Genomic DNA, 22,867 nt, shown 5'->3' with positions numbered 1-22,867 from the left:
GGGCTGTGTTTCTCTACACAGCACAAAGCTATGCTGTTCTTCACAGTTCAGAAGTCACACTCAAGTTTTCGTGTACTGCATCTTTATTTGCCCGCTCTGTGTCTCACTGGTATCTTTATCTATTGTTCTGTATTTTGGGGAAAAAAAAGAAACCTAGCATGACTGGAAAAAAAAAAAGAAAAAAAATCTATGCAAGTGTTGCATGAGATCTGATTGTTTGTTTCTACACTTTCTGATCTACTTTAGTAATGTATTGATTCTTCTTCTTCTTGTTACTTAAGATTACCATTATAATACATCTGTTTTGTACTGAGCACAGAAAGATGGGGGATGTTCCCCTACAAGTTCAAATGATGATAGCTTCTTTTAAGTTTCATGGGCTTCGATACTTCCACTGTTGAAAGCGGTTTTCTTTTGAAAACGGTGCACTATTGGTTACATGCAGTTAAGTATAATGAATCTGGAGGAGGTTTGAGTTATATTCAGTATGTAAAATATGGATTTTATCCTAGAAATAACGCAGACTATAAACTGAAATTGTGAGTGGTTTAAAGCCACCAGTGTTTACAAGAAAGATGATATTACAAATACTTTTTCCTACAGCTGCTGTTAGGATATGACAAATATTCAAAGATCAGTGATTTGAGACTGTAGACTGAAGGCATGCTGTTCAACATGGGCATGATGTGGGCCTGTTAAAATTAAGCCCTGCATGTTGTCATGTACTTACCAAAAGGTTACACAATACATGCACCAAGAGGTTTGTTTTCTGCATTTAGGCATCACTTTGTTTTCTAGCAAACAGTACCTGCAGTGCAACACAGTTTCTTTTTCTTATTTTGGGGTATAAGAAGCACAACTTTTACAATGGGTATAATTTGACTGATTACTTTTGTCTTCTATTCTGTATGCAATACAAATGTGGAACGATACCGCCTTAGAACATCAACACTTCCTTTTCTGTGTAGGTAGAGAAAAATATAAATATATATTGCACTAATTTTCTTTTTTGATGTCTGCTTTGTGATGCAATAAATGCACTAGCTATGACCCCCAACAGACACTACAACAGTCTTCTGGCGCTGTGTACATGCCCTCTCGCCCCATCTTTCTGAAGAAAAAAAAAAATATATATATATATATATATATCTGCTTGATGCTGTATAGAATGCTTTCTATTTAAATGAACCTTCAAATGCTGATAGTTATAATAAACATAACATTTTATGTACTTTTAATATTACTGTGGTGGCATGGTTTTATTTTTTTTTATTTTGTTTCTTTTCGTTTTTACATTTTCACTTGGGCAACTCAATTTCTACCAGATTTTAACACCGCCAATCAGGCTTTATTAAGAATTCACAGAAATAACATTAGGAGCTGTATAATCTTAACAGATTCAACTGACTAATGACAAAATGACTTTTGTCAATGACTTCAAACTCATGTATTTTTATACAATGTTTAAAACTGGTTCAATGACTGGAAAAGAACAAAAAATAAACAAACAAACAAACAAAAAAAAAAAACTTAGTATGAACTACTACCCACAGCTGTGTGCGAGGGTATCCCCCTACAAATTACATACAGTTCCAGTGCTGGTTATTGGTTATGCCTTCTGACTAAAGAGGACATACACAGAATATAACCAAAGATCTACTGGTTTATCTGGGGGGAGAAGAAAAAGAAGTGTTTTTTTATTGTGGAGCTCAGGCAAAAATGGTCTCCTCTCTCCTTTTCTTGGTGAGAATGGTCCCAGGTTTGTGTTGAGCGTCTGGGTGGTTGGTGAGCTCTGGTGGACACGTGGACACAGGACTCTCCAGAATGGCCTGCTTCAAGTCGTAGAACACGGACGAGTCTTCTTTGGTAAGGAAGGTCATGGCAACGCCACTCTTTCCAGCACGACCCGTTCGACCAATACGATGGATATAGTCTACAAGCAGACAGGAAAAACAAACAGTTACGTTTAAGCTCATGTGAGGCCACTTGTGGCTGGGTTTTGTTGAAACAGAACTACAATTAATTGATTCAATGTAGCAACAAAAATATATATCCTTAGACATCCTTAATCTTCTCAGTCTAAACCAAAGATACCATAAAATAATTTCTATGCTATACACAATACAGTAAGAGGAGCCAGCTGGAAGCTTGAGATAAAAGTAGTCCACAACAAAACTCACCTTCTATGTTCTTGGCCATGTCATAGTTGAGGACCATGGAGACGTCCTGGATATCGATACCTCTACCGGCCACATCTGTGGCCACCAGGATGTCCTTGGCTCCGGCCTTCAAGTTGGACAGAGCGAACTCTCTCTGCTCCTGTCCTTTACCACCGTGCAATGTACAAGCATTGTACTAAAAACAGAGGTGAAGAGGAAGAGGAAGTGAGTTAAGGTGCATCTGAACTACATAATGGCCTGAAAGTGACGCTACATCTTAGACTAATTATAGAGATTTGCTACTTACGCCCATTTTCTCCAGAGACTTGGCCAGCACATCGCAGCCCTTCTTCTGGTTGACGAAGATGATAATGGGTGGCTCAAAACCACGCGAGAGGACTTCCAGGAGCTTCTTCCTGTTTACAGTGAGCACAGAAAATGGTTTAGATGAGCCAAGATCATACAAGTTCTGTAAACATCTGGTGCTATGTCAAGGAGTCCTCCATTGAAATGTGTGCATTCTGACCTCTTCTCAGCCTCCGACATGAGGATGACCTTTTGCTCCACTCTCTCGTGTGGTTTGCCTGCAGATCCTATGTAGACCACTGCAGGTCGCCGCAGATAGCTTCTGGCCAGTCGTTCTACAGCCGGAGGCATAGTGGCTGTGAACATGACCGTCTGGGAGGGGAGGGAATGACAGACAGAGTTAAACGGCAGGCAGCAATACGCGGGGTCCATGCACATATCAGCCCATTTAGGCCCTAATGCAACTTGGGTGGGTGCTATAACTGGAATTACCCTCTGTTGCCATTTGTCCACCAAACTTTGCAGGCTATTTCAACAATGTATTCCAATTTGGATGATAATGGCTAATTTATTCTTACTGTTAGACTAAAGTAAAATATACACATTAAATGTACTCCAGACCATTTGGATTTCTGAATATTTTTGTAAGTGAACAGAAATTAATTTTTCTAGGCCAAAAAAATTAAATGAAAAATTTATTATTATATATCATATCCTATATAGTCCCATAAGTCCTATAATACTGAATAACCAAAGTTGTCCCAAAACAATAGGAATTTCATTTAATAATAATCAAGGCCCAGATTCTTTATTATTCTCTGTTTTTTGGACTGACCTGTCTGTATTTGTGTTTGCCAGATTCAAAGTTCTGCGTCATCTTCTCTGGGTCCTCAGCTTCATCTGTGTCTGGTTTCTGATTGGTCACTGGAATATATTCCAGAATCTTCTGGACATCAGGCTCGAAACCCATGTCAATCATCCTGTCAGCCTCGTCCAGTACCACATATGTGCACCTGCCAAGCACCAGGTAGCGATTCTCTAACACGTCAATCAAACGACCAGGTGTAGCAATCACTATCTGGAGAGGAGAGGAGGAGGGAAAAAAAGGGTTTCACTCTAGCGCATTTTACAAATCATTTTCAGTTGTGTGTAATACAATGTGTTAGTAAATTAAGCCATTTATAAAATCAATATGTATTTGCAGCCCATTGCCCCCAAGAAGGATCATAAAAAAAAACAGGAAAAAACATGAAGAAGTAGCAGCTGACCTCGCATCCCATTCTAAGTCTGAAACCCTGGTCCTCTCTGGAGATTCCTCCAATCACAGCCACTGTCCGGATGCCCAGTGGTTTGCCAAACTTGATGGTCTCTTCTTCAATCTGCTGGGCCAACTCACGGGTGGGGGCTAAGATTACTGCATATGGCCCCTGATCGGAGTCCTCAATCCTAACAACATGCATACACAGTATACTCATTTGTCTCTTATTTATTTATTTTTACATCTTAATTAAAACCTCATGATGTTACTAGAATGACTTCTCTTACCGGTCAATCTTTGGGAGAGTGGTGATCCAGACCAGCAAGGGGATAAGGAAGGCAGCAGTCTTACCGCTACCAGTCTCTGCAACACCAATGATGTCACGGTTCTGTAAACCAATAGGAATGGCTTGCCTCTGGATGGGTGTTGGGTCCTAATAAAACATCAAAAACACACCTACATTAGATGCATTGAAACAATATGCAACATAAACACATCACAGGTGCCTAAGCCAAAGTAAGGCAAAAATCTAGTAGAAGAGCCCACCTTGTAGCCACACTTGTCGATGACCTCCAGGATGTGAGGTGGCAGGTCAAACTCTTTCCAGTTGCGGATGGGGTTGGGAATTTTGCCTCCCTTGGTGGTGATGCTGTAATCTTCCCGAAAGATTCTCCAGTCCCTGTCGGTCATCTCATCCAGCTTCTTCTGAGACCAGTGCCGGTCGTCCCAGCGCTGTTTGGCCTCTTTCTTGCGCATCTTCTTCAGACGCTGCCTGCACACAGAGACCAGGGAAAGTGCTCATTTTAGAACAGAAACAAATACCAGCTATATAATTCTTGCAGTTTAAACAAAAAAATTATAGGAGAGAGAGAGAGAGAGAGACTCACTCTTCCTGCTCTTTTTCTTCCATGGTGCGCCTCTTCTCCATCAGGTCACCATAAAAACGCGATTGATCCCGCTTCTGCTGTTTAAGGTCAATACCTGCGATGAAGCCACGGCCATATAACTGCACCTGATGCTTTTCCTTATACCTGAACACAGAAAAATACACTTTAAACAGTGTAATAAAGCATGCATTAAACTACTGACCACTTAACACTGTCCCAATATCTCAAAATTATTTTGATGGATTGGGTTTCGGTTATTTTCAGCCAGTTCGGATCATTTGTTTTTACCACTGCATGTTCAGAAGGCAACATCAAAAGATAAAACTTGTGGTTCTAGTGCTTTGACTACATTTGAGCTGTTTTCCTTCCAAACATTTCACCTGCTTTCTGCCCTTACCACCAAAACTGTTTGGGGGAAATACACTCTCGCCACATCTTTACTCTTGAATTATGTGAGCTGTTTTACAAGCAGGACTACCGGAGCACTGAACAGAGAGGAGTTGGCTAATGCAAAAAACATTACAGTAAACCAAAACATTTCACATTTACGACAAACTATTTAACTTACATTATGGTGAAGGCTAGCATGTGAAGTGCCACTCCATCTTTAAATCTGCTGTATTGAATTAAACCGTTCAGCATACTTCATGTTCAGAGAATGCCATTTCTTCCACACGTGTTGGATAGTATTACAATAGGGAGAAGTGATGGAATGGGGTGAGGGGGCCCATTCAATCACTGGAGGGCCATCCTACCCACAGTGATTGAGGCCAATTATGCTCTCTTGGACACAGAACCCCAGAAAGCTGTAGCATCATCACCAGGGATCGAACATGTGACCTCCAGATGAAAGAGCCAACTCTTAAACAGTTGCACGACTGGGGAGCCCCTAAATATTGTTTGATAATTGATAATTGAACAATAAGTCCAAAATAAACTTCAGCTGCTATACTTACATCAGTCTCTATACTTACAGTGGGTTATAGTCGATTGATGTGTCCTCAGAAGCATCCCACTCGAACACAAACTTCCTGTCGTTGAGGTGCCTTGTGCGACGCCGTTTCTTCATTCCACCAAGATAACGCTCCTAAGAAACATAAAGGCTGATATTTATATATTTGTGAACATAGAATCACACTTAACCTCTACCCTTAATAAGAAACGCTGATCGATGGAATGAATTAAAAAAACTGCTTATTGGTATTATTTATTTTTTTATTTTTTTAATCGACTCATCTGCTACGAAAAGATCCTCACTTTGATGGCCTGGAGTTCTTTGCCCTTGTCCTTTTCCTCCCGTATCTTCTGGCGTCCCTCATCATCTTCATTTCCATTGTTCTCCCTCTCCATTCGTTCTCTGCGTTCACGGCGCTCCCTCTCTTGAGGATCCTCTGCGCCATACAAAAACAAATTACACACACACACTCCACGTGCCCCTGAAAGATGATCTTTCTTGGACATGCACTTCTAAAAGATCTCTGTCGTCACCACTCTGCAATCTTTTTAAAGTAAACACCAAACAATCATTGTTTATGTCCAAACATTTCCACAAACATGCTATATGTAAATGTTTGTTAATACAAACAATGTGGTCAATAATAGCGTTTGTATGGGTACATCGCTGTTCCATCCACGGCTTGTGTGCCCCCAAAAAGTGTCTGTGTCTGTAATTTCACCTCGACTGAAGATAAAATAGTGAGCAGCCCCCTTTCATGGCAATGGTGACGCACAAAGCACACAACTCTACTAGGCTCAGTTCTACCCTGCCCTTTACTTACTGCACCCTGTCTCTGCATGCTTGTGGGTCTTGCACTTCTTGTTGTACACACAGATTAATGAGTTTAATAAAAAGTGGGTAAATGAGTGATATGCGATAATATGAAAAACTCAGACAAGTAATAAACACTGTTTCTTGATCAGATTTTAGTCATCTTGACAAGCTCCTAACAAAGAGAATTTTCTAAACAATAATAAAAAGACAATTTGTAATTCCGCCGATACTTACCTAACATCTTCCTCCCTATGTCCTGGAACACCCTCCTCTTCCTCCTTTCCTCATCAATCTGTCGACGGCGTTCATCAGCCTGCAGTTCCCTGCGTTTTATTGCTTCTGCCTCTCGCTCGGCCTTAGACAGGAACTTGGGCTACAGAAAACAAAACAGCAAAAAATATGAAAACCCATTAACTAACTCACATAACTGCAGCTATGATCTCACATGGCCATGGAATAGTGCAATGAGGTTGTATTCAACTTCTTAGAGCCATGTTTACAGCTGGCATCCGTTTTGTATCTGAATTTTATCTGGATCTACTTGTAAACCGGATTCGGTTTACACTTGTCATTAACGTGTTTACATGTGACCAGATTAGAGCCGATTTTTACTTTTCTGTGTAAAAAGCACACTGACGTGTACAGTATTTCCATTTTACCTTCCCTTCCCATCAGAATCTTCCTGCCCTGGGAGACTGTAAACAGTATTTCTGGTGAAATTTGGTCAGAGAAAATGTATTCCTTTTACACTTGTATTAAATGTGGACAAGATCGGTGTTTGACCACCTCAGAACGTGGCTTAAGTGATCCAATTGTAATCCGTTCACAAATCGTCTAAGGTTTTTTTTTTTTTTTTTTACACCATTATGGGAACAAGTGAAATTTAAATGGGATCTGATGAATCACAAAAATGCATGTTTGAGCTCCTTCAGTCTAAATCCTAAATTATTGGAGAAGTCTAAAATTAAGGAATTACATTAGTCACGAGTTTAGCACTCATGTATAATCTTGACTGAACTGTATTTATAGCAGATTATTAATGGAAAAAAAATTTATAAAGAATTTATTTTTGTAGGACTCGCCTTGGACTCTGCCTCCTCCTCTGCTTTCTTTTTGGCCAGCAGCTCCTCCAGAGACAGAGGCTGCACCTGTAAGAGCAGAAGGCAAAGAAGAAATGAGAAACACGTAAACGGTGTAAAGCGTGACCTACCTAGAAATGAGGTGATCTCTTATAGGGTACCTTCTCTTTCTTCTTTTCATCATCATCATCATCTTCCTTCTTTACATCTTTTTCTCTCTTTATTTTTAAATCCTTGGATTTAGGAGACGTACTCCTGAGAAGAGAGAGACAGGAAAGACGGATGATTAGTCGCGCTTCTTCTGTTCATCATGCTTAGCACTGCAGAGCTACACATTTTGGTATCTGACCATCAGATGATGTCTGTAGGGGGAACATAGACAACGGAGAAAACATTACACACCTGGATTTCTTACTCCGATCTTTGTCCCGTCTGTGGCTGTCCTTATCTCTTTCTCGGTCCTTACGGCTTCTGTCCCTGTCCTTATCTCTGTCTCGTTCTTTGTCTTTCTGACGCCGATCTCTAGGGGGAGAAAACACAACATGGCTTACATAAGTCAGTAATGTTTAGATTTGAAACTGACATTTCCTTAGGTATATATTATCTCAGAGTGCCTGACCACTAATCTGAACAAAAGCTTCACATCACACAGCGCACCCACGTCATTTGGTCAACATGGGAGTATTAATAATAATAAGGAAGAAATTCTGATTGAGATTGAGTCCAAAAAATGTCATTAAAATTACATATTCAAAATTCATATAAAAAATTATATATATATACACACACACACATATATACATCCATATATAAGCAAAGATCTAAAAAATCTGACTGGTCTGATGTAAAATACTCCGTTATAGAGAAACTTATAGAGTCTGAATTGTAAACAGCAGTAATGATGGGAATTAGACATCTGAATTGTTTACTGCCTCTAAACAATCACAAAAAATATATCCCCATAATATATATGGTTTGGGTATTTTGTAAAATGACTATAAGTTACACTGTACACTTCCATACTTATAGATTTCCATCACCGCCACTGTAACGAAAAAAAAAGAGTGACCGTAATATTTTAATAATACTAGGAATCCGTCCGATTCCCTTGTCTACCTGTCTGCAGATTTGGAGCGGCTGCGGGAGCGTTTCCGTTCCCGGGAGCGATGGCGTTTGCGGTCTTTCCCCGGAGACACTTTTCTATCTCGGTCCCGGGAACGAGAGCGGCTTCGCTTTCGCTCTCGCTCTTTTCCTGATCCATCCAGCTCTCTCTTTTCAGAAGAGTCTCCAGCCATCTGTGAACACATGTTATACGGAATGAGAACAAACTAGCTAATGATGTAACCTCTGTAGTAACGATCACAGTAGTAATCTCAGAAAGCAGCAACAATCTTATTCGGGCGCACAGGTCAGGATTTACAGTCAGTACTGTCCGGTTTATCTGTGCGTAGCTAAAGATTTAGTGCAACGCATCGCTACTGCTAGCTAGCTAGATCTGACTAGACTGAAGACCTACACGCATCAACTGCAGATACCATTTGATGAACAGACCCAACTGCACACAAACTAGCTAGCTAAGTACACAATCTCTTCATAATTAAATAAACAAACTTTGTTTATGACCGCAGTTCATTGCCTCCCGTTAATGCATGTTTGCTAGCACTAGCTAACGTTAGCCAAACTCTATAGTGCAGCTGTCGCAGATAGACGAGTCAATTACACTACAACTTAAGCCCCGGAGTTCACATTAAAAAAGACAAACAATAGCTACATGTGCAGTCAAATACTCTGTGATACAGCTAGACTGAATTTCATTCAATAACTTACATTTCTGTTGCATAAACGAGACGCTTACGAAGGCTGCTCGTTTCACTAAGCCGCCATATTGTTCGACATCAACATGTGACGAACATCCTGTAGAGGATCATGGAACATGTAGTCCATCAAGAAAGCCACCGACCGCTACAGAAAAATATGATTTAGGTTTTCCTAATTTGTGTGACGTCTATACAAACATCATAAAAACACAGTATCTGTTAGTTCATGTCTTAATAAAGGCAAATATTTGCCAGTTTATCTTATTTTATAATTTGTAGTCCTAATCTGAAGGGACACTTTTCTTTACTTTACAGGTTATGTGTATTTCTGGAATATAGCTACATAACCTGTCAAGTACAGTCAAATACGAAGTGCTGCTGGTCATGTTAATGCTCACTTATACTGCTGACTCGTGCATATAACTTATAACTGTGTGATATTAGAACTTATTTATAGGGTTTGTGGACAATTACCAAATGTAAACAAACAAACAAACAAACAAACAAACAAAATGTGGGTCAGATTTGCTGCCAGTGGGACGGGAAAGGTTAGCAGGGACGCGTGCCATTGTGTTTGTTATTGAGTGTTGCTCCACAGGGGAGGTGGGCCGGACAGCTGTTCTAGAAAGCTGGATGCTGCGGACCGCTCGCCCCGGTCACAGACTCTCCCGTAATATATGGCCAGCGGGGGCTTCGAGCCGTACTTGGATGGTCCATTATGGACCGGGAGCGGGATGAGCGACACGGAAGAGCAACATGGCGGCGACCACCGCAACACCACTGGGCTGAGACCGGGGATGCACAGCGAGGAGGAGAGACTCCGCACTTTCGAACACTGGGCGAGAGACGCGCCCGTTAGCCCGGCTGATCTCGCCCGGGCTGGCTTCTACTTTCTGGGTTATGGGGACACGGTGCAGTGCTTCTGCTGTGACGGTGTCCTGCGGTGCTGGGTCAGCGGGGACGAGCCGCTGGACGAGCACAGGAGGCACTTCCCAACATGTCACTTCGTTTTGGGGAGAAATGTTGGGAACATCCCGCGACCCCCCGGCTCCCCCGACTCGGTGGACGGGCAACTACTGAGCCAGCTCCAGAGGATGGGTGTGGATGAGCAGGTCGCAGGCGGACAGGCCGTGTACCCGGAGATGGAGTCCGAAGACACCCGGCTGACCACTTTCCACAACTGGCCAACGGGGGCTTCAGTTCAGCCGGACACTTTAGCACGGGCTGGCTTCTTCTACACAGGTCTGTATATGGACTTGTTTTGAGTTTACAGCCTAAATGAGCGATTAAAATCATACAGTGTAGCATATTTGTGATGTCTTATGGTTGTCTGAACAACAACAGGGACTTGTCTGTGAGAATCTTTGATTTTTGTTTCGTTATTTTAGGCATCCATCTTTATATTTTGGAACCGAACCGATTCACAAATGTGATTCGAACTGTTCATAAGCTGAGGGACTGTGTTACAAATCCTAGAACAAACACAGTGGCCTCATACAGTCATCATAACGTCTAAAATCGTTTAGAAAGTCTGTGTAGACGTTAGCCAGTTCTTGCTGCTTGTGTGACTCAGTCAGTAGAAAGAACGTTCATCAAAACCACTGACGTCAGCAAATCCGATTGATTCAATTAATCAGTTCAAAAGAGTCGATTCGGCATGTTAACCCGCCCACCACTACTGAGAGTAAAACCTTTGAGCTTTGAGGCGAGTTCCCCTTTTGTTTTCGTTGCCACGTGGTCATGTGAGCAGAATGCTCGAGACCTCGCGAGCTCTGTCTCCGCTCTGTGGACCTGTTCCAAAAAAGCAACTCTACACCTCTCACTACATCTGTGTCGAAAGCAGGACAGATCTCACTTTAGAAGTGTGGTCAGCATAGAGAAAAGTCACAGTTGGACCAAACGTAGAGTTACTAATATAATAAAAAAAAAACATGTGGCAAAATATGGGCCTAGTACTGCTCATATTAAAACCTAGGAAAGAGGAAAACTCACATGACACTGTAACTGTGACGGATATAGGTTCAGTACTGAGACATCACCAGGGGGAAATCTCGTAAATCTTGAGTGAACCATTTTTACTGGTGAACTTGTGGCGCTAGATCAGGGTTCTTTATATCTATCCTGAACAGTTTCATCACATCTGTTGCCAGTTTTTGTTTGTGATTTTAGGGAAGGAAATCGCCACACTGTGCTTAACACCGGCCTTCGAGGACTAGAATGAATGAAACCTGGTCTAGAGCAACACTTTCAGTAGTAAATCAGGCATTATAGAAATGATTCAGGCATAATCAAATATCATGGAATAGGGGACACTGTAAGAAACACCTATTTATTATTAAAACTGGGCTTTTTATTTTTTCTAAAGTAACAAAAGGAAATACTAAAATATGGAATACATAATTTATCGCACAATGCATGAATCCACCCGACCAGTGCTTCACAATCTATATAACGAAAGTAAAGAACTAAAATCTGAATAATTCTGAACTAATAGTGTAACAGTGTTAAACCTTCCATATTTTCTCTTATGTATACTCCACATTTCTGCACTGTTCAGTGAGTCTGAGACTGCAACAGTCTAGAATCTTTTCCAGTTATCATTACCGACATGCACAACCACCTGTGTAAGCTGCTGCTCTTGTATAGGCAGCAGTTGATGCATATGGATGTTTCTTTTAGGTCACGGTGACAATGTGAAGTGTTTCTTCTGCGATGGCGGTTTGAGGAACTGGGAGCCTGGAGATGATCCTTGGCAGGAGCATGCTAAGTGGTTCCCACGGTAACAGTTATTTTTTCCAGGTTGTACACAAAGCTGAAAAGGCATTTCAGGGTGTAGTGTAGGTGTGTTGTATAGAATACATTTGCCAGCATGTGGATGTGCAGTCATGGATTAAGTGACAGCGATTTTACTGGAGGTTGTGGGTGTCAGGGATACTGTTATTTAAAAAGATCCATATATTTAATAATGAGTGGGTGTGTAGTTGAAGTTAACTTTACACATGTATAGCTTTTGTTATACATTTGTTAAATACATCTGTGATTGAAAGTTTACAAGTTTAAAATTGGACTTTAAATGGTATCTTGATGGGAAATAAAACATATTTCAACAGAGCTTATCTTACCCAAAACAAAACAACAACAACAAAACAGAAATCAACACTTAGCTGCATTGTATCAAAATACAGTTAAATTGGTTGGTTTTCTGGTACAGACACAGTCCACCAATTCCATCAGGTCAGGACTTTGGAAAGGCCATCCCAAAAGCCTAATGTTAGCTAGCTTTATCCATTCCACAACCACATTTAAAATGAGTGTGTGTGTGTGTGTTTTGGGGTCATTGCCCTGTTTGAACACCAAATTGTGTTCAAGTCTCAACCGTCTAGCTGATGGTGTGAGGTTATGTTGAGTAATTCTCAGGTAGTCTTCCTGCTTCATTATTCCATCCACTTTGTGCAATGTACCAGTTCCACTGGCGGTAAGACAGCCCCCGAGCTTCCACCATCATGTTTAACAGATAGTAAAGTGTTGTTAGTGTTTAATGCCTCACCTGTACTCTTCCAAACAACTAAATCTTTGCCTTATCTGACCATAAAACATTCCTTCAGAAATGTTTTTTGACCATGTGTTCAGCTCCAAACATTAGTAAAGTCATAGGTGTAGATTTTGTGTTGATTATAGAAAATCTCCAAAATTTTAGCCTTGTGCTTTTGCTATCTAGCAAATATGCATTATACACTCATTTTGCCTTAGTAAAAATATTGCCATGAGTGTATCTAAACTTTCGACCACAACTATAAGTACCGATTGGTATGGAATAGTATTTTTTATTTTTATTGTACATTTATTAACATGTTTGGAACATGCTGAACATGCTGATAGCCTAGAGGTTAAGGGTCAGTAGCTTCAGAGTCAGGCAGATGCATCCTGCTCATCATGCCAGTTGTTGTTAACTAGTGTTCTTGCGCCAAGGACAATAAAGTGAGCAGGTGGGTTTAGGCTTCCTGCAGAACAGACTGAGAGTTCCTGCACAGACTAATTAAAGAACGTAATTTCTACACCCCAAAGTCTCGTGCTCACTTCAATCTCCTCAACGCAAGAACACAAGCTTACAACAACAACATTGCCGTCCATGTGGAAAATAAGGGTTCGATTCCAATGCCACATTCACTTGCTTCTGTTACATGATTAAATTGTAAACCCCTCTGCCAAATGTGTTCTGCTTCTTGATGCTTGCATTCTTTGGGTTTGTGCCACTTTAGATGTGAGTATTTGCTTCAGTCGAGAGGGCGGGAGTATGTAAACAACATTCAGCAGTCTTACTTCAACATGTCAGAGACGGTAGTGTGCTCAATTTTTTACTCAATTACTCAATTTATTCCTCTTACAAATGATTATCAGCTACTTCAATGAAATCAACTGCAGATATATTACTCTCAACTGTAAGTATATGTTGTTCACAGAGTGGTTCTCCGACTCCAGCTGCAGGAAACATTACCACAAGCCACGGTAAGTGAATCCATGAGCATGATCTGTGATCTAGAGTGAAAAAAAGAAGAGGAACAATAAAAGAGAACAGTGAAAGAACTGCGGTAGTGAGGAAGTAAGCAGCGGTTTGGTGACTGGAGCAGTATTCCTTCCAAACGAACACCACATCTGGTTCTGTTTCTGTAGTTTTTCAGCTAGACAAGACAAGTCAATTTGTGTCGGACACAGAGCTCACTTGCTCGGATCGGTGGGAGCCATTGCAGTGGCGCCCATGAAGCAGAAAGGGTTAAGGGCCTGGCATCGAACCCACAACCCTGTCATCAGTAACCTGGTGCTCTAACCGCTGAGCCACCACTGCCCCGAAAATGATCAGCATAAGAATTTGATTGAAAACTGAATTCTTTCAGAATATTTACATGGATTTCAGACGTATGTAGGTTGTCTCCCTTTTTGCTAAATGACAGTATGTGAGATCAGATCAGATCCAAGTGAGAGTCATCAGGCTTAAGTAAAAGAGAGTAAAAGAAAAACAAACAAACCAGCTGTTAAATTATCTGATTAAAATAAATCCCATTATTTAAATTAATATTCATGTTAATATTCACCACAGATATTCATGTGGTGTCAGAATTTTGGAAAGACCCCGATTTATGAATTTACTGAATGAATACTTTAGTTTTTAGATTCCAACCAAAATGTCATTACTGTCTGCTAAAGTAACTCACAATGAATTTGGAGCATTTCATCCAACAGGAATGAAAGGAGATCTGTATTATGGAGGTTTTTTTATGTCAGTGACAGTGTGTGTGTGTGTGTGTGTCGTTACTGTACTGATTTATTGTGTGTGTATCATGCTTTGTGTTTTTATGTAGCTTTAACTACAAAAACACACACAAACAAACAAACACACACACACACACACACACACACACCCTTACGCCCCCTGTGTGCTCTCCCCGCTGGTAGAGGTGCTGAGTGGACAGAGTGCAGTGGCAACGGCCATGTTGTCCCCTGTGGTGCAGGCAGCGCTGCAGATGGGTTTCCAGCGGGCGCTGGTGGAAAGCCTGGTGCAGTCGCGTTATCTGCTCACCGGCAGTCACTACACCTCCGTCTCTGACCTGGTGGCGGATGTTCTGCAGGCCGAGGAGGAGGACAGGCAGGGCAGCGAGTCCAGACCAGGTGTGCAGTGCCATCTGCTTTTCTACGTGAGATTAAAACGCCCAGCTAGACTTACGGAAGTAGCGCACCTGGATGCTGTCGTAGCCGAGTAGCCCAGTCAGACAGTAAGAGAAATATGCCGGTGTGGAGTGGTATGTCCCTCCCCCCACTAACATGTGGATGGTTTGTTCCCTCCAGAACCTGTGGTGAGGCAGGGCGGTAGTGCCGGTGGAGTGAGAACTCAGGCCTCAGTCGGGGAGAAAGGTCCAAGTTAACACTGTTTCACTGCTTTCACTGTGTGTTTGTGTGTGTGTGTGTGCATAAATAGGGCTGTCACTATAACTGGATCAACCTAATCAACCCAATAGAACCTTTTTTCATGCTATATAGGACTTAAACGTTCTAAAAGGTGCTTTAAGGAGAGGTTTTCCATTATAAAAAACATGCAAAAATATTTTGCATCATTCAGATGCTTCTTTAAGTTGTCCTGATCCTATAAAGAACCTTTTTGTAGTAAAGAACCTTTGAAGAACTCAATTCTTAGAGTGAATTGGTCTTTCTTACATTAAGGAACAGAGCCTGGTGGACACACCCATTAATATATGTATTTATTTGGCCAAAGTGTTTCAATATTTCGGAAAAAAAGGCTTCCTAGCTCCTAGTATTTTGGAAAATGATCAATCATCCAAAAATGTATTACTTATGTAATCAGCAGTGACAGCCCTGTTTTTCAGTGTTCTACTTTATATTCCGCAGAGGTGGTCTTACAAACGTGTGTCCGGCTCTCACAGAAATAAACGGTTCTTCCTCCTGCCCCATCCATCAGAAACTGAGCTGTTTCGTAAGGCTGGAGAAAAAAAAGCATGCAACATTTCAGACGGTTTCCTCATACGACTGCCCTCATACGACTGTGTGTGTTTTGCAGTTATGGGGAATCTGAGTGCAGAGGAGCAGCTGAGGCAGCTTCAGGAGGAACGCACCTGCAAGGTGTGTATGGACAAGCTGGTGTCCATGGTGTTCATCCCCTGTGGTCACTTGGTGGTCTGCACGGACTGTGCTGCCAGCCTGCGGCACTGCCCCATCTGCAGAGCGGTCATCCGCGGCAGCGTCCGCGCCTTTATGTCCTGAGACCCACACAAACCCTGTCCCGCACACTCGCTGATGCAGCGTTGAGGGAACGCCTCTAAACAAAAGGCAGTTGACTCGGCAAACGGTTCACTTATCATTGGAGGCAGTAACGCTACCACTGAAAGAAAGAGACGGTCTCTGCGTGCAGCACAGCTCTCAATGGTAAACAGAACTGCTGTCTAGCATACCGGCTACAGCGAGGCCTCACATTAACCTCTTAAACTCTAATGGCCTGCATGCGACCCAGATTTCAGTTACTCACTCTCATAACTTCATATCTTACATATCGGTTTCATAGCAGCTACTGTATTACAAGTCTTAATAGTAATAACCAAATCATAATCCTGCTGTTTACGAGCCTAAGTGGCTCACCTAAACAGCATGTGCAATGCTCAAATATAGTCATGCGACGCTCTCTGAATACAATGTCTTATTTATTTAAAAAACAAACTTTCAATAAAGTTAAAATCAAATTTAGTACACACTTTATGTCCAAATGTTTGTGGACACCCCTTCTCGTAAATACATTCAGCTACTTTAAGTAGCACCCATTGGGGATACAAATGTCCAAATGCACACGCATAGCTTGTCTAGTCCCTGTAGAGAAGTATTGCCAATAGAATAGGACTCTCTGGAGCAGATACACATGAACTTTATGGTACCATGCCTAATGCCAAGCATGGACTAGAGGGGAATGAAGACCCCCAGCATTGAGTAGTGGACAACTCTCAAAATTATATCCTCACAGAAACGCTACAGAATCTAATACAAAAGCCTTCCACGGACAGTGGAGACAGGAACTTATTTGTAATACCCTTGATTTTGGAAGATCAATGAGCAAGTGTCCCAATACTTTTGTCAGTATAGTGTATATTCATTCATATTTATAAGAAAGATTATAACCAGCATTAACAGCTCTGTGTATTAACTGTACCCCCAAATGATCCCAGGAATTAATTAAGAACGTAGGGAAAGTAAAAGAGCGCAGGTTGACAGCAGAAACATTAGTGTCTCCTTCCTTTAAACAGATCAAATACTTCTTAGTCTCTTATTCCTTCTTTTAGGCGACAGCTTGAAGGCTTCTAGGCCTAGAATGGAGGATCTCAGTCAGGCTTGGATTTCTTTCTTTTGGGTGGAAAGAGCATGGCAGCTTTAACACTCCCTGTCTCTTTCCAATACTTCACTTTTTCTGAATATGGTAGAACAGCATAAATGAAGCATGAAATAAAAAATAAAAAAAGGGAGGGGGTGGGGGGTGTCCCAAGACTGTGTGAGAGCACTGCAGAAGCCAGCTATCTGAAGCCTGTTAGTTTATACTGAGGATATTAACAGAAATATCATGCAGTTTCAACGGAGCTGAATGTAGCGCACAGCTTGAATGAGGTGTGGTTGTGTAGTGAGAAAAAGTATGATTTGCAAACTGGAAGAAACTAACACAACCTCATTTGAAATGCTTTTCAACTAGACGCTTAGTCATTCCCAAACACTGCCAAGAAGCACTGCCAAACACACAGCCTTCACAATAAATAATAAAAAAAAAAAGTCATCTTTTATATCAAGTAGCCAAAATGTTATACTTTCACTCCCAAGAAAGTAACACTCAGCTTTTGTAGTTTACATCCAAATATTTGAAGCATGTGTGAGTGCTTTTGTTTTTAATTATGAATCTAGAAAGAAAAAATATATATTTTAGTAAGTGACATGGATCACGATGCTTTTATAATATAGGATGTGCTCTTGTTCAACTCTGCTGTTTTCTTATATTAAAGTTGAATTTGAATAAACCCACAGTGTTGGTGTATTTTTCCTCCCACTGTTCGCATCAGAGGTATTATCTTTCACTAAAAAGGATCAGAGTGAAACAAGGCCGACTGGGTGGCATATGAAATAAACTTTCCGGGTCAGCAACTGTCCGGATGGTGAATAGTGAATAGCAACACAGACTTTTGATGAAAAGTACACAATTTTTATTAACAAATGTCTATTTACATTCTGGACAGCAAGCCTGTGTTGACGTAAGGTCACATCACCAGCGCGGCAGCAATGGAGAACGATGGAGAATGGGCAGCACATTGGAGAGAGTTACAAAAAAACAACAATATTGTTAACAAAGAAGCCAGAAACAAAGGGAGGATGCAACAGAGGACAGAAAGAATGGATATCCATTTACAACAGTCATGCACAGGCATTCAGCAATGGATAGAACGGTCACATACGTATCTACCATAGCTGGCCCAAAATACAACATTCTAAACAGGTTTACGCTAGAATTACAAATGTACACAAATATTAGCTGAATATTGTTACAGAATAAAAAATAAACACAATCATTCTGGTCCCTGTGTTAACAGCTACAGCTCAAATGCCTTTAGTCAGTTGTACAGAAGCACATTAAACACTAGAGGGCACTATAGTATCACACGAACAGTGATGACCTTGTGGGGGTGCTGATGAACAGTGCTTTTTACTTTACAATGGTTGCAAATGTAGCTGATCTATGAAAACTGTAAGTGATATTTCCAGAGATGAACGTTGCACAGTAGAGTGAGTCTCACATGGCTGTAGACGATGATGGTGAAGGAAAAAACAAAACCAAAAACAGCATTACACCAAACTGACCCGTGCTGTAAAGTGGCACATGAGTAACACGCTGTACATTTAAAAAGCTAACACTAACAAGTGAACCGGTTGTGTTTCATTTTAATTGGTCCGGTCGATCAAACCAGGCAGCGCACTGCTAACTGAATACAGTAGCTTTGCATCTACAGTGAAAAAGACTTGACAGCACCTCAGCTGTTTACATGTACTATGATCTAATCCCTAAATGGTGCAGCATAGTGGAGAACACCACCACCTTTCCTGTGTCAAACAAGGGTTGGATCCCCCTGGTCAGGCACGCGCACCACACAATACCAATAGGAGTCTTTGGACAAGACTCCAAACTCTACATTCTCCTACCTGTGTCACATGATTCAAATGCAAGTCGCCCTGGAAAAGAGCATCAGCCAAACGCCATTCATGTCAATGTAATAAGCCAGCAGACAGACCGAGCGTGTCCCCAGCCCTCCCTCTAATGTGACATTAAAAGACAATGTGCAGTTATTTAAACTTTCACAGAGGGATTAATTAATTACCACGGATCCCAGCCCCTCCCAACACGTGCACAAACTATTTAGCGCTCTTCTCTTTGATCTCAAGGTTCATTAATTAAAAATACTGTGCTTTGAAATATTGATCATTTAAAAAAGGAAAAAGAAAAAGAAAAAAAAGAACATTACAGCCTCGTTAAAGGTCTCGTTAAACTCCTTAACCAAGTGAAAATACTGGTAAATAGGAAAATCACAGCACTTTGTGACTTAAAGACAGATTCAGGCTTAAGACAGTAGACTGGATGATGACAATCAGATCACAGAACATGTGATAAGAAAGAACTTCCTTTAGAACCTTCAGAACAATCAGCTTTTCTTTCTTAGCTTTTTTTGTTGTTGTGTTTGCATCACAGGTCCACAAGGAATGCTTCTTCCATCCCAAAACTTTGTGTTGTTTTTTTCTTCTCCTTTGTTGTTCTATTTTTGGTAGCAGCCAGCAGTCTAGGTTGGGCTGCCGTGTTTGTGAAACGCACCCCCACCTCCCCACCCAATTCCCTCACCACTTTCCTGCTCAGCTTGTGGATCCTGTGCAGATGTAAACTCCCAGAACTATAACTCAGCCAAACCTCAACATCAGAGTCTGAGCAGCTAAGAATGAGCTCTGTGGAGCTGTCCGCAAGGGGAGGTGTGGGTGGGGGGGGGGGGTGATGGGGGCAGATATATACACAGTTCACGCTGTATTTGGAACAGATGCTTAAAGACATTTGGAACAAAAAAAAAAATCCAATTTTTTCAATCTGTTTGACCAAGCATTCCTCCACCTGTGATTAGAGATGCACAATATATCAGTGGCTGATATTATTAGCTGATAAATGGAAAGTCGTTATTATTGTAATTATCAAATTGCAGAATTACAGTTAACTTCTGTTTAGACATTCAGTCATTCATATGTAGTCAGTCCGTCAGGGGCAGATTATGAAATGGACCTCAGTAACCTGTTTTTTTTTTTTTTGTTTGTTTGTTTTTAAACAGGAACACAGTCCTTTATTTAACCCAATATTAATATACTGATGAGCCATAACTTTAAAACCACCAGCCCAGTATTGTGTATGTCCCCCTCGTGCTGCCAAAACAACTCTTGACCCATCAAGGCCTGGACTCCACAAGACCTCTAAAGGTGTTAGCAGTAGTTCTGTCCAGTCGGGCTAGCCTTCGCTACCCACACGCATCACTGAGCCTTGAGTGTCCATGACCCGGACTTGGTTTATCGGTGGTCCTTCCTTTGAGCATTTTTGGTAGGTACTACTCACTGCCTACTGGGAACACCCCAGAAGACCTGACGTTTTGGAGATGTTCTGACCCAGTCGTCTAGCCATCGCAATGTGGCTCAGATTCTTATGCTTGTCCATTTCCCCTAATGACTGTTCACCTGCTGCATGATAAATGTTACCTCGTACAGGTGTCAGTGTAATGATATAATCCAACAGTTATTCACGTCATCGGTCAGTGGTTTTAATGTTATGGCTGATGAGCGTATATAATATAGTAATATTATAATAGTAGTATGACTGGTTACTGTATGAATAGCTCTGAATAAGGTATGTATGTATATTTTTATGTTTTGTATTGTTGTTAATACTGGTAAAACAATCTCTGCTTGCTGTGGCTATAGCAAAAGCTACAGTCCATTACCAACGAAAGAATCAACAGGTTGCTACAAATGCAGCAGATGGAGACAATATTGCAGAAATCTTGGATAGCGTGTAAACTACCAGCAGAATTGACTTAACTGAGGGTGTCCATTCAATGCATTTTAACCAAAAAATGGACAGATTGGTCATGTATATAATTTCACTGCTGATTTACTGGTCATAATTAGCTATGTGGTAGTAATGCAAAATTAGTCAATGATTTAATCAATAACTCAATGAAGCTATGATCAGTGCATTTATAGATCTGGATTCAGAAACTACAGGTAATTGATTGATATATGGTCTCGGGCACAACAAGGTGTTGATGATCTGTAATCGTTATCTTCCCAAAAATTCCATACTGGTGCATCCCTACTGGTGGAACTACCTAAAACTTTTAGGTGATGTACTTCTGCAGCCGCTCTGTAGGTAATACACATACTACACTTGGACCCAGGTTAACAGTATGCAAACGGCTGGTCTCTGCCTTTTCTCTAAGGGCCATTTGCAAGGTGACCGAGAAGGCCGGCAGCTGGATGTAGAAGAAAGCACGTAGGGATGAGAGATGAATGAAGGAGGAATCCGGAGGAATTCACCAGGGAATTACCACTGTTTCCTCTGTGCAGCACATACTTTCACTTACGTAGACCTGGAACACACACACACACACACACACACACACACACACACACACACAGAGAGAGAGAGACATTAAGAAAGTTACTCATAGCCAAGGTTATATGCACACATTAAGCAGTAAAAAAAAAACTGTGCAGACACAGACCCAGACACACACCTGCCGAGTGATTTATTAAAATCCCCCACTACACCCCCGTGGTTGGTGTGTGTGTCAGGGGAGGAGACAAGCACCTCATCTCATTTGCAACTAGCCTGATTAAAATGTCAAGAAAAATGTCTTTGGGGCAAGTGTAATATATATACATTACACACATACACACTTCCTCCATAAGCAAGTGACTGAAATTAAAAAGGCTAGCTTTGCACATACATATTACACATCCTGCATAATTTAAGGCTAATTCAAATGAAGGCACTCAGAGGGGGTACTGATACCCTGATCCGTATTCAAAAAGAGAGGGACGAGACTTAAGACTCAAAACAGAAGACTTCAGAGTTGATACTTGAAGGGCACATGTCATGGAAAACCCAATGCATTTAAAATCAGACTCTGACTTTATATTATTTAACTGACAGAGTTGATCTAATATACAAACACTGTTTTCCAGACTCTCTATATACAGAAGCCAAGCTGCAAAAACAAGCCTTTTAAATTCTAATTCAAAAATTTAAAACACTGTTCAGAAGACATGTCTGCTTAAAACCTACTCACTCAGTTTTCAAGTAGATTCGGACATTCACTAATGTTTTCTTAATTGGGATTTGTTTTTTCGTTTATGAGGCTGTACATGGTAGACTCTTTACTAGGACGTAGACTCTTTTATTAAGAACAAATTTAAAATTATGAGGAAGATATTGGTGAATGAGGCCCATTGTTTTTCAACCAAGGTATTTACACATAGGCCTAGTCAGCCTACTGCAGAATAGCCCCGGTCCAACAGACATTTTTGACAGCTGTTTGCCAAGTAATTTTATTGTAAGAAAAGATATCTGAACAACACTTGACATCACATTTTGGGACAAACAGGGTCACAAACACTAGGATGTACCCATCCTCAACACAATGTTTGTGTCCGTTCATGCCTCAAGTGTGTGTATACAGTGAGGAAAATAAGTATTTGAACACCCTGTGACTTTGCAAGTTCTCCCACTTAGAAATCATGGAAGTGTCTGAAATGTTCATCTTAGGTGCATGTCCACTGTGAGAGACATTATCTAAAAAAAAAATCCAGAAATCACAATGTATGATATTTTAATAATTTATTTGTGTCTTACTGCTGCAAATAAGTATTTGAACACCTGTGAAAATCAATGTTAATATTTGGTACAGTAGCCTTTGTTTGCAATTACAGAGGTCAAATGTTTCCTGTAGTTTTTCACCAGGTTTGCACACACTGCAG

At 41.0% G+C, this 22,867-nt stretch overlaps 3 protein-coding genes across 5 annotated transcripts in view; 1 reads left to right on the top strand and 2 right to left on the bottom strand.

Moving 5' to 3' along the window:
• Window positions 1–1,315: 1,315 nt before the first annotated feature.
• Window positions 1,316–9,356, bottom strand: ddx23 (DEAD (Asp-Glu-Ala-Asp) box polypeptide 23). Its single transcript, XM_072697150.1, has 17 exons — window positions 9,288–9,356; window positions 8,577–8,755; window positions 7,863–7,982; window positions 7,622–7,715; window positions 7,464–7,529; window positions 6,616–6,754; window positions 5,868–6,001; window positions 5,585–5,697; window positions 4,611–4,754; window positions 4,270–4,495; window positions 4,011–4,156; window positions 3,734–3,911; window positions 3,301–3,543; window positions 2,686–2,837; window positions 2,467–2,575; window positions 2,181–2,355; window positions 1,316–1,933 (listed from the first exon to the last, which is right to left on the bottom strand). Exons 2-17 carry the CDS (start codon window positions 8,753–8,755, stop codon window positions 1,710–1,712), a joined length of 2,442 nt encoding a protein of 813 aa, XP_072553251.1. The 5' UTR covers window positions 9,288–9,356; the 3' UTR covers window positions 1,316–1,709.
• Window positions 9,357–9,817: 461 nt separating this feature from the next.
• birc7 (baculoviral IAP repeat containing 7) lies at window positions 9,818–17,833 on the top strand. Of its 2 annotated transcripts, XM_072697218.1 has the most exons (7): window positions 9,818–10,519; window positions 11,957–12,056; window positions 13,537–13,615; window positions 13,738–13,783; window positions 14,729–14,941; window positions 15,119–15,184; window positions 15,846–17,833. In XM_072697218.1, the coding sequence occupies exons 1-7, from the start codon at window positions 9,955–9,957 to the stop codon at window positions 16,046–16,048; spliced, it is 1,272 nt and encodes a 423-aa protein (XP_072553319.1). In that variant the 5' UTR covers window positions 9,818–9,954; the 3' UTR covers window positions 16,049–17,833. The 2 variants fall into 2 exon arrangements, with proteins under 2 accessions (XP_072553319.1, XP_072553320.1); XM_072697219.1 differs by lacking the exons at window positions 14,729–14,941; window positions 15,119–15,184 and having other exon boundaries at window positions 9,820–10,519.
• Window positions 17,834–18,013: 180 nt separating this feature from the next.
• nkain4 (sodium/potassium transporting ATPase interacting 4) overlaps window positions 18,014–22,867 on the bottom strand; it is a 70,936-nt gene continuing 66,082 nt past the window's right edge. For both annotated transcript variants that reach the window (XM_072696621.1, XM_072696622.1), the window contains one exon: window positions 18,014–21,477. In XM_072696621.1, the coding sequence (XP_072552722.1) occupies window positions 21,468–21,477 (10 nt within the window). In that variant the 3' untranslated portion in view covers window positions 18,014–21,467. The remainder of the gene's footprint in view (window positions 21,478–22,867) is intronic.

The sequence above is a fragment of the Salminus brasiliensis genome, chromosome 14, assembly GCF_030463535.1.
Source record: "Salminus brasiliensis chromosome 14, fSalBra1.hap2, whole genome shotgun sequence".
In the NCBI taxonomy this organism is placed as follows: Eukaryota; Metazoa; Chordata; class Actinopteri; order Characiformes; family Bryconidae; genus Salminus; species Salminus brasiliensis.
The sequence above is the reverse complement of the archived record's forward strand: the minus strand, read 5'-3'. Positions and strand labels throughout refer to the sequence as shown.